This window comes from Bubalus kerabau, chromosome 5 (genome assembly GCF_029407905.1).
Source record: "Bubalus kerabau isolate K-KA32 ecotype Philippines breed swamp buffalo chromosome 5, PCC_UOA_SB_1v2, whole genome shotgun sequence".
Taxonomy (NCBI): Eukaryota; Metazoa; Chordata; class Mammalia; order Artiodactyla; family Bovidae; genus Bubalus; species Bubalus kerabau.
Genome location: NC_073628.1, coordinates 26,000,848 through 26,011,251, shown reverse-complemented (window position 1 = coordinate 26,011,251; position 10,404 = coordinate 26,000,848). Strand labels below are relative to the sequence as shown.

Genomic DNA, 10,404 nt, shown 5'->3' with positions numbered 1-10,404 from the left:
CAATAAAGCAGAAATAGATGTTTTTCTGGAACTCTCTTGCTTTTTCCATGATCCAGCGGATGTTGGCAATTTGATCTCTGGTTCCTCTGCCTTTTCTTTTTTTTTTTTAATTTAATTTAATTTTTTAACTTTACAATATTGTATTGGTTTTGCCATACATTGAAATGAATCCGCCACAGGTATACATGTGTTCCCCATCCTGAACCCTCCTCCCTCCCCATACCATCCCTCTGGGTCGTCCCAGTGCACCAGCCCCAAGCATCCAGTATCGTGCATTGAACCTGGACTGGCAACTCGTTTCATACATGATATTATACACGTTTCAATGCCATTCTCCCAAATCTCCCCACCCTCTCCCTCTCCCACAGAGTCCAAAAGACTGTTCTATACATGTATGTCTCTTTTGCTGTCTCGTATACAGGGTTATTGTTACCATCTTTCTAAATTCCATATATATGTGTTAGTATACTGTATTGGTGTTTTTCTTTCTGGCTTACTTCACTCTGTAGAATAGGCCCCAGTTTCATCCACCTCATTAGAACTGATTCAAATGTATTCTTTTTAATGGCTGAGTAATACTCCATTGTGTATATGTACCACAGCTTTCTTATCCATTCATCTGCTGATGGACATCTAGGTTGCTTCCATGTCCTGGCTATTATAAACAGTGCTGCGATGAACATTGGGGTACACGTGTGTCTTTCAATTCTGGTTTCCTCAGTGTGTATGCCCAGCAGTGGGATTGCTGGATCATAGGGCAGTTCTATTTCCAGTTTTTTAAGGAATCCCCACACTATTCTCCACACTATTCTCCATAGTGGCTGCACTAGTTTGCATTCCCACCAACAGTGTAAGAGGGTTCCCTTTTCTCCACACCGTCTCCAGCATTTATTGCTTGTAGACTTTTGGATCGCAGCCATTCTGACTGCCTCTGCCTTTTCTAAAACCAGCTTGAACATTAGGAAGTTCATGGTTCATGTATTTCTGAAGCCTGGCTTGGAGAATTGTGAGCATTACTTTACTAGCATGTGAGATGAGTGCAATTGTGCAGTAGTCTGAGCATTCTTTGGCATTGCCTTTCTTTGGGATTAGAATGAAAACTGACCTTTTCCAGTCCTGTGGCCACTGCTGAGTTTTCCAAATTTGCTGGCATATTGAGTGCAGCACTTTCATAGCATCTTCTTTCAGGATTTGAAAGAGCTCAACTGGAATTCCATCACCTCCACTAGCTTTGTTCGTAGTGATGCTTTCTAAGGCCCACTTGACTTCACATTCCAGGATGTCTGGCTCTAGATAAGTCATCATATCATCGTGATTATCTGGGTCCTGAAGATCTTTTTTGTACAGTTCTTCTGTGTATTCTTGCCACCTTTCTTAATATCTTCTGCTTCTGTTAGGTCCATACCATTTCTGTCCTTTATCGAGCCCATCTTTGCATGAAATGTCCCCTTGGTATCTCTAATTTTCCTGAAGAGATCTCTAGTCTTTCCCATTCTGTTTTTTTCCTCTATTTCTTTGCATTGATTGCTGAGGAAGGCTTTCTTATCTCTTCTTGCTATTCTTTGGAACTCTGCATTCAGATACTTATATCTTTCCTTTTCTCCTTTGCTTTTTGCTTCTCTTCTTTTCACAGCTATTTGTAAGGCCTCCCCAGACAGCCATTTTGCTTTTTTGCATTTCTTTTCCATGGGGATGGTCTTGATCCCTCTCTCCTGTACAATGTCATGAACCTCATTCCATAGTTCATCAGGCACTCTATCTATCAGATCTAGGCCCTTAAATCTATTTCTCATTTCCACTGTAGAATCATAAGGGATTTCATTTAGGTCATACCTGAATGGTCTTTCAATTTAGGTCTGAATTTGGTAATAAGGAGTTCATGATCTGAACCACAGTCAGTTCCTGGTCTTGTTTTTGTTGACTGTATAGAGTTTCTCCATCTTTGGCTGCAAAGAATATAATCAGTCTGATTTTGGTGTTGACCATCTGGTGATGTCCATGTATAGAGTCTTCTCTTGTGTTGTTGGAAGAGGGCGTTTGCTATGACCAGTGCATTTTCTTGGCAAAACTCTATTAGCCTTTGCCTTGCTTCATAAGTGTAAAATAAACATATAAAGTGATAAGAAAACTTTGTGTCTGAACATTATGCCTGAGTCTAAATGGTAACATCTTTTTTCTTGGTGGTATATAAATAATAATGCATCTTTCAATCTAGACGTCCTAGACTCAAAGACATGCAATGTGACCCTTTTCCCTTCCTCTATTCTCACAGAGTAGGAGAAGGCAATGGCACCCCACTCCAGTACTCTTGCCTGGAAAATCCCATGAACAGAGGAGCCTGGTAGGCTGCAGTCCATGGGGTGGCTAAGAGTCGGACACAACTGAGCGACTTCACTTTCACTTTTCACTTTCATGCATTGGAGAAGGAAATGGCAACCCACTCCAGTGTTCTTGCCTGGAGAATCTCAGGGATGAGGGAGCCTGGTGGGCTGCCATCTGTGGGGTCGCAGAGAGTCGGACACGACTGAAGTGACTTAGCAGCAGCAGCAGCAGTCTCACAGAGTATTCTCTGCTAACTTGCCCCTCTGTTAGTCAACAAAATACTTTGGAAATTCAAAATATTCTTTCCTTTCTCCCAAGGCTTCTCTTCAGCTACTACAGCGACTAATAGTTTATTTGCATATGGGTTTCTAATTTTTATTTCTATGAGTGTGAAAAGCATTGCTAGAGAAAATTAAATATTTTCTATGATGAAGTAAAATTATATCATTTTGACTGGTATCTTAGTATGATATTGGTGCAGATTTAGCAGTCACCTCAGTGTGAGCCATTACCACATTTTGCAGATCCAAACCACATCTATACTTTGTACAACCCCCAACCCCCCTCACAGTTCTGACCACTTCTGAACAGCACCTCTTTTCAGACTACATTCACTCATTTCGCCAGATATTCATAAAGCAACTACTATGTGTGAGGCACTGTGGATATAAGGATGAGACACAGGAGGAGAGACATGCCTTTGGCTTTGGATTTCCTACCTACTTGCTCTAAAGACAGGCAAGAAAATGGGCAGACACCCTGGAGTGTAATGAGTCCCAGGGATAGTCACCTTTAATAACAGCAGGTACAAATGGCTTCTCACAAGTTCCATGTCCTCCTCTCCCATGTGCTGCTTCCCCCACCCCAGTATCTTCACCTTCCTTCCTCCCTCAGAGCCAGAGAGGTTTCTGCTCCCCTGGGGGTCCACCATCCCTTGATCCTCTGCCTCCCGCTTCTCCTGACTCTACTGTAACTTCTTTATCTTCAGTGTCTCCCTCTTCCTTAGCTCCTTTCTGTTTCTGAAGCTAGCCTCACCATCTTTGAAAGAAAACTTTTTACTAATAAACAATACATGAATTCAATTATTCATTTATTAATTCCCAATAAGTACTCATTGAAATTCCATTATATGCCAGGACTGGATATTCAGATATAAACAAGGAAGAAATGGTCACTTCTCTCACTGATTCTATAATAAAAGGGAGGAAGATGGACCGAAACAAACAAACAAAAAAAAATTCAGAAGAATAAGCCAAAAATTTAGTACAAGAATCCCACATATTGAAATTGGCAAAAAGTACAGAATAACCAGAGTAGATCAGCCAGGGTGACCAGGAAGGCATCTCTCAGGAAAGAGTGATCTCAGGAGAGACAGGTGAGAAACACCCAGTCATGTGAAGACCAAGCAGAAGAGTGTTCTGAACAGAGAAAATGTCATATGCAAAGGTCCTGTGCCAAATAAAAGCGTGGCTTGTTGGTGAGATGGAAGGACGGGGAGGCCTGGGAGGGTGTGGCATGAGATGATGCTGGAGGGTGGCCAGGGTCAGCTCACACTGGATTACATTCTGAGGGAAATGGGAACCCATGGAAGAATTTAAGCAGGGAAGAGACATGATCTGAATATAATTTGTACACTAGACTGAGAGGTAGGCTAAATACATGTTCTCTTTTACCCAGGACGGTTTCAGTTTATTCCTGCCATCCATGTATAATCATCAACAAGGCCCTTTTCCTCAGTGGAAAGTGAATTGGTTTAGATGAAAAATTATACAGTCAACTTAAGCAGAGTGGGAAGCCATGAAGATGGGGAGACTAGATAGAAAGCTGTTACAGTAACCCAGGTGAGAAATGGTGTGGCCAGGAGCATGGAGATGCATATGAGAGCAGGCTGACGGACTAGAGATGAATTTTAGAAGTTGAATCACAGGACTTGTTAGTGGACTGGATGTGGGGTAAAGGGAAGGGAAGCATCAAGGACATTCCTCAATTTCTGGACTGAGCAACAGAGGGAATAATCGGATCATTTACTTAAATGGAGGGGCCTGAGTGTGAAGAATTCTGGTGGGGGAGATGGGAGCTCCCTTTGGGATACATTGAGTGTGAAATCTCTGGAAGTCATCAAATCAGAGATGTCTAGAGGGAAATCAGATATATAAGCATGGAGCTCGGAAATGAGGTTCTCATGAGGAGAAATAATTTTCAGAGCCATCAACATATAGATACTGTTTTCTTCCAAAAAGGGGGGAGAGGACAATTGTGCTGAGCGTGGCTCAGAGTCCTCCTGATACAGGAAGAGAAACATGTCAATTGTCTTGGCACCTGGGAGGTCACTGGTGACCAGAGCTCTTTTGTTGAATGGTGGGAACAGAGATCAGGCTGGTGGGGTTCTAGTGGGAGTCAGAAGTGAGGAAGCAGAACATGCAAGTGGGCAGACTCTCAAGTTTGACGATAAAGAAGAAGAGGAAAAGGTGCCAGAGTGAAATGAAGAGTGACATGGATTGAAGTCAGGGTTTTCAATGTGGGAATTTATTAAGGAAGCAGATACTGAGGGTAAGGACTCTGCGAGGCACCGTTCGCATGAGGAGAACAAGCTGTGGTGTGTCTGTAACCAGTCAGGCATCTCTTGGGCACAAGGGCTCTCACTCTGGAGATCTGTGGAGGAGAGAGTTCCCGCCTCTGAACCTCTCGGTCTTGACAACACATCCCTGCTCTCCTGGAGTCAGCCACACCAGCCTGCAGCCCTGGCTGCTCACCTACTACAGGTATGACCTGGAGCAAGGTCCAGATCACTTACCTCCAAGCCTCATTTCTTCAACTGAGACCTGCAAAGCCTTTGTGGTAAATCAAATAACGCACACAGACTTAGAACATTTACAATGAAAGAAAATGACAGCCTCTATAATTACTATGCCTCAGCTTCCCACCCCAGCAGAGTTTGGCTCGCCATTGGTCTGTGCTTCTGAGGAGGCTTCTCTTAAACTGCATTGGAAGTGTGTATCCACATAACTGACATTCACTCTAGAAGTGAAAGTAGTATTTTGTTTGACCAAAGATAGTTAGGATAAAGGTAAGGGAAACTCATCTGAGAATGATTTCTTAGGTTAAATGAGCTGAGACCAGTTAACAGTTGAATCAGGGGTAGGCTCTGGTGTTGATGAGAAATAATTGGAGTCTAAGATGCAGTTTCCAGGACAGGTGTCATGGGACTCGTCTTCCCAAAGCAAATGTGCCTTCTTGATTTGGGAAGAGATCCCTGGGGATAAGGCCTGGCATGAGGTGGGTCAGGATGCAACCGGCTGGGCAGTGGAGAGTCAGGACACAGAGAGGCCTGAGGCAGCAACACAGTGACTGGGGCAGAAGAAGTGGGGATGGGGCTGCCCAGGCGTGTGCCAGGGTCAGGCTCCGGCCACTGAGGAGCTCAGTGTGATGGCCAGTGCTCTCCCAGCGCAGGCTTACTCAGGAGGAGAAATGGGGTCCTGAGAGTCCCAGGGCTCAACGGGCTCATGCGGGCACAGGGCAGGGTCCAGGTCGCCAGGGATTCCTGGGGCCCTGTGGTCACAGGCTCGTCCTCCCCAGAGCTTTAACTGTCCATATGGTGCCAGCAGGCCTTTCTCCCCAGAGTCTGACTCGAAGACTCCAGGCTCCATCAACATGTTCAGTTCCACAAACATTTATTGGGCACCTCTGGGTACCTGTCTCAGTTCCTGGTGAGACAGAGTTCTGTCTCACTCTTTCCCTGTTTGGAGGGAAGTGATGTGTGACTCGTAGCTTAGTCCCAAGAGAATTCTACAGTCCCACCTTCTAGGACAGTGTCCCTTGACCCCACACAGAGAGCTCCGAGGACAAACTAAGGGGACTAGACTTGGGGACAGAGAAGGGGACAGGACACAACTGCAGGGAGTGAGAAGGCCTGACTGAGAAGGGCCTGGAAATGGCTCCAGTGTAACCAGAGGGGCCTGGGGAGGGAGCGGGTCTGATTAGGGAAGGCTGGAGAGGGCGTCTGTCCTGAATGATGCTGAGGTTGTGTCCAGAACCAAACACACAGACACAGGCTCAGCCTTCACGTCGGTGTCCGGCCATCAGTCCTGGAACTAACAGGCTGTCATACCAAGAATGACACACAGTCTCAGTATTCCATCTCTTGAGCATTTATTAGATCTGCTGCCTTCTGAGGACAGAGAACTCTCTAGGTCAGCGTCCCTGCCTTTGGGGACTCACTTTGCCATCCCCTGAGCAGAGAGAGAGGCAGCTCAGTACTTGTCAGGCAGGCCAGCAGGTCTGAAGTGGTTGGGGTCTTTGCCGCTCCGGCCCCATTCGTTGGCCTCCTGGTCGGCCCTCGAGTCCTCCCGACCCTGGCCACTGGTCGTACCCTTAAACAGAGGGTCTGTGAATCTCTGAATATTTTCTCTGGCATCACTGGAAAGGAGGAGGGCAGGGAGGGGATTAATCCAGGACTATGAGCCACAGCCCCACCCCTCCCCATCTCTCCTCTTTCCAAGGGATCAATGACTCGGAGAGGAGACAAGGAAAGAGGGGCTACAAACCTGAGGCTCCCTGGGCTCAGCCCACCTCAGCCCTGTGCTGGGTGAACAGCACCCATAGATGGAGGGTGGAGAGTCACCTGTCCCACCAAGTTGCTCTGCTCTTCAGCCCCTCAGACCTCACAGTGGGCACAGAGCAGGAGGGTGGGTAAGAGGAGGAGGGCACACAGCCTACAGGAAAGTTCTCCAGGGCTTGGCCCCTCCAGGTTGTCCTAGGCAGCCAAGCTCTGCTCACCCATCCCTGCATCCCCAGGGACCCTGGTACCTGATCACTTTAGCAGCCCAGGCACCCCCCGGTCCCCTTTGGGCAGCGTCATAGTTTCCGCGGGCGTGGAAGTATTTGTCTGCACCCTTGTAGTTGGCTTCTCTCATGTCAGAGTAGGCTCTCCACATGTCTTTAGCCCCTGGAAAGCAAAGCACATGGAGTAAGGATTATCAGGGGAGAGAAAACGGTGATACCGCTTACAGAAGAATCAAGGAATGAAACATCTTCCACCAACTCGGTGTCAGTCTGTGGTCATAGCACCACGGATGCCTTAGGGTGAGAAGAGCATTCCTTATGCCCAGTTGCCTGCTCCTGGTACTGGAATGAGAGTCATTGGGGTGGGGTGGGGGAGGGGCTACAGCTGTGGGACCTGTTCGACTGACCCCTGTGATGCTGTCTCTGCTGCATCTCAATGAGGGCTCTACCTGATATGTTTAAGGACAGAGAGAGTTATTACAGGACAGGATTCCTCAACAGCATTCTACTGAAATTTGAGACCAGGTACATTGTTGCTGTTCAGGGCTGTCCTGGATATTATAACATGTCTAGCAGCATCCTTGACCTTTCAAACTATTCCCCAGTGTGACACCCGAAAATGCACCCAAACATCACCAAACGTCCCCAGGACACAAAGTTGCCCGGGGTCCAGAACCACTGTTGTAGAGAAAGCTGCATATGACAAGCTCCGGGGCACGTGGGTGAGTAAGGAGGTGACATGGGAGACAGATTCTGAGAAAGGGGCAGACACACAGCTCCTCTGCGACACCTAAGAAATGTGCTTCTGCCTCATGAAAGGATCAGTTGTGACTTGATTCCCCTGCCTGTTGGGTGAGTGAACGGAATCCTGAGAACTCTCTAGTGGACGGTACTGATGATGTGGCCTGCTTGAGGCAGTGGATCTTTTCCTCAGCCTGGCTGCACTTTCCAATCATCTGGGGAGACACTGAAAGTCCCCTGAGCCCTCACAGCCCAAGCCAATCACCTCCCCATCTCTGGGCTGGTCTCAGGCAGCAATAGTTTTCATGGCTCCCCAGGTGACTCCAAACTGCAGCCAAGATTGCTCACCCCCGGCTTGAGGAAGTGGTGCTGGGAGAAGTCTACTCTGTGAGAGCCTGGGCCTCAAACACAGCTGGGTTCCCACCTCTGTCCTGCCACCTGCTGATGGGCACTCAGTCCCTGGGCGATGGACTCGGATGCTCTAAGCCTCGGTTTTCTCCCCTTTTGGTGGAGGAAGATGCCTCCTCATGGAGGTTTTCTGCAGGTAAGTCGGTGACCAACTGTCCCAGCTCGACCAGAACTGCCCCTGTCTTCGTGGAACTGGCCCAGTTAGCGCTGCTAGTGTCCTGGAAAACTCCCCAGCCCTGGGCAGAGCAAGAGAGTGGGTCACTTGATTTGTGTGAAAGGGCTGAGTTCCTGGTGGAGGCTTTCATACGATATTAGGTGCCCCCCCCCCACACCACACATACACACACCTTTATTTTTTGTAAATTTAACAGCTCGGAAAGGGTAGGAAATAGACTAAAGCAGGGACGGTGTCACTGAGTATAGGAAGGACCAACAAGGTGTTCTGAAGGTCTCTGAATTATCCAACTAGGAAATGGAAGGAAGGAAGAGAGGAAGGGAGGGAGGGAGGAGCAGGGATGGAAAGACAGGAGAGGAGAACAGATGGACCGCTTTCACCCTACTTCGTGCAATTGGTCTGAGGGAAAGTTTGTTCCATTTCAGACTTGTTTTGTGTCTTCCACTCAAACTGCTATTTCAGCTGGAAATGATGCTCGTTCTTTGTCTAGTACCTGATGGACATAAATCCTGTGCTTTTCAAACTCTCTGAAAAAAGCTCCCCCAACACCTGGCACATTCTACCACATAGGGGAACACCTAGGACCCAGCTTCAACCCTCAGTGGTGTTTAGGGTGAAGCCTAGAGGCCCAAGGATGCCATTGCCCCTCCATCGGCCTTACCTTCATAAGCCTCACCAAGGAAGGACATCCACTGGCTGTGGACTCCCAGCACCAAGGAGCAGAGAATGAGGCCTGTGAAGAGCTTCATTGTGCTGAAAGGAAAGGAGAGGGTCAGGGAGACACGGACAAGCCTCGCACCCCCTCCGCCTGGGGTTTGTATGTTGAGGAGAGCCTGGCTGTTCATCTCCACTAGACTCTCAGTGGTCCTACTAGGACACAGTGCAATAGGACCTTACTCGCAGCCTCACGCCCTCAATTCTGAACCCACCAGCCCTGAACCCAGGACTGTGTAAGAGGTCACCCAGATGGCTTTGATGGAAGAAGAGGACAGTTGAGTCCAAGCTGTGTCTTACTAAAGCAGCCTGTCGTAATCAAAAAGCATTTCCCATGCAGCACTCTGCCAGCACTGACCGCATAGAGGAGAAATAGAAATCAGAAGAGTTATGTTTTAAAGTAAGAGTTTTCAAAGAAATGGCTCCTTGAAGTGGTTTCTCACCTGATCCCCAGTGGATCAGAGCGGCTGATCCCTGCCTGCTGTGGAGTGGTGGCTATATTTATACTGAGCCATCCCTGGGAGGGTTGGGGGTGAGGAGAACAGCTGGTCTGGTGCCCGGGGAGAGTCCCTGCAGGTCATTTCTCTTACATATCTGCAAAGGGTGACTTACTGGACACCGATGGTTGTCCTCATCCACAGGTCATTTCCCTGGTTATGCAAGCCTGAGGAAATGAGGGAGGCCTGATCTGTCTGGTGTCTGCTCTCAGGGGTAGAAGGGCTGAAGCAGGGTCATCTGGAGATGAAGGGTGTAGAGCTCCAGGATGGAGGCCCCCTGGGGGTTGGAAGGTGTGTGATTAGAGGATGCTTTTCCAGCCTAGCCCTTGTTATTTTCCTGGTCATTCCCTCAGCATGGTCCCTGATGAGCCAGACAGAAGGTGTGTCAGAAATTAAATCCTTTGAGCTCATGTCCAAAGCCCTTGAGCCTCAAAACGGACAGATCAGCCCCACCAAATCGCATGGGTGGTCTGGGCTCCTTCCACCACCCTGAGTGCCTGTGCTGAGCTCTCAGCTCCAAGGTGATTGAAATCCCTCTCAGCCTCGAAGACAAGAGGTATATTATCTAAGCTGGATCCGAGACAGGGGCAATCCTGGTAGAGAGGAGTTTGTGCTTCCCCAAGCCAATCCTGGAGATGCCTCGGAGTGGGAGTGAGAGTGTTTGATGCAAGGGGCTAGTATGTAATCTCTAAGAAGCCCATAACAGGACACAGAGGGAGGTAGCAGTGGTACGGAACGTGGCAGCCCAACTGGGGAAGGGCCAGG

The 10,404-nt window shown here is 48.1% G+C and overlaps 1 protein-coding gene across 2 annotated transcripts; it reads right to left on the bottom strand.

Annotated features, from left to right (window-relative positions):
* Window positions 1-6,518: 6,518 nt before the first annotated feature.
* On the bottom strand, window positions 6,519-9,177 carry LOC129653810 (serum amyloid A protein). Of its 2 annotated transcripts, none has more exons than XM_055583497.1 (3): window positions 9,090-9,177; window positions 7,129-7,267; window positions 6,519-6,738 (listed from the first exon to the last, which is right to left on the bottom strand). In XM_055583497.1, the coding sequence occupies exons 1-3, from the start codon at window positions 9,175-9,177 to the stop codon at window positions 6,573-6,575; spliced, it is 393 nt and encodes a 130-aa protein (XP_055439472.1). In that variant the 3' UTR covers window positions 6,519-6,572. The 2 variants fall into 2 exon arrangements, with proteins under 2 accessions (XP_055439472.1, XP_055439473.1); XM_055583498.1 differs by having other exon boundaries at window positions 6,573-6,616; window positions 7,121-7,267.
* Window positions 9,178-10,404: the final 1,227 nt, after the last annotated feature.

Excerpts from the sequence above, each read along its gene's own strand:
- LOC129653810 (XM_055583497.1), bottom strand. The coding sequence starts at position 9,177 with ATGAAGCTCTTCACAGGCCTCATTCTCTGCTCCTTGGTGCTGGGAGTC. Across the intron at positions 7,268-9,089 it reads CCTTGGTGAGGCTTATGAAG|GGGCTAAAGACATGTGGAGA; the intron begins GTAAGGCCGATG and ends TTTGCTTTCCAG. Across the intron at positions 6,739-7,128 it reads TGGGCTGCTAAAGTGATCAG|TGATGCCAGAGAAAATATTC; the intron begins GTACCAGGGTCC and ends CCTCCTTTCCAG.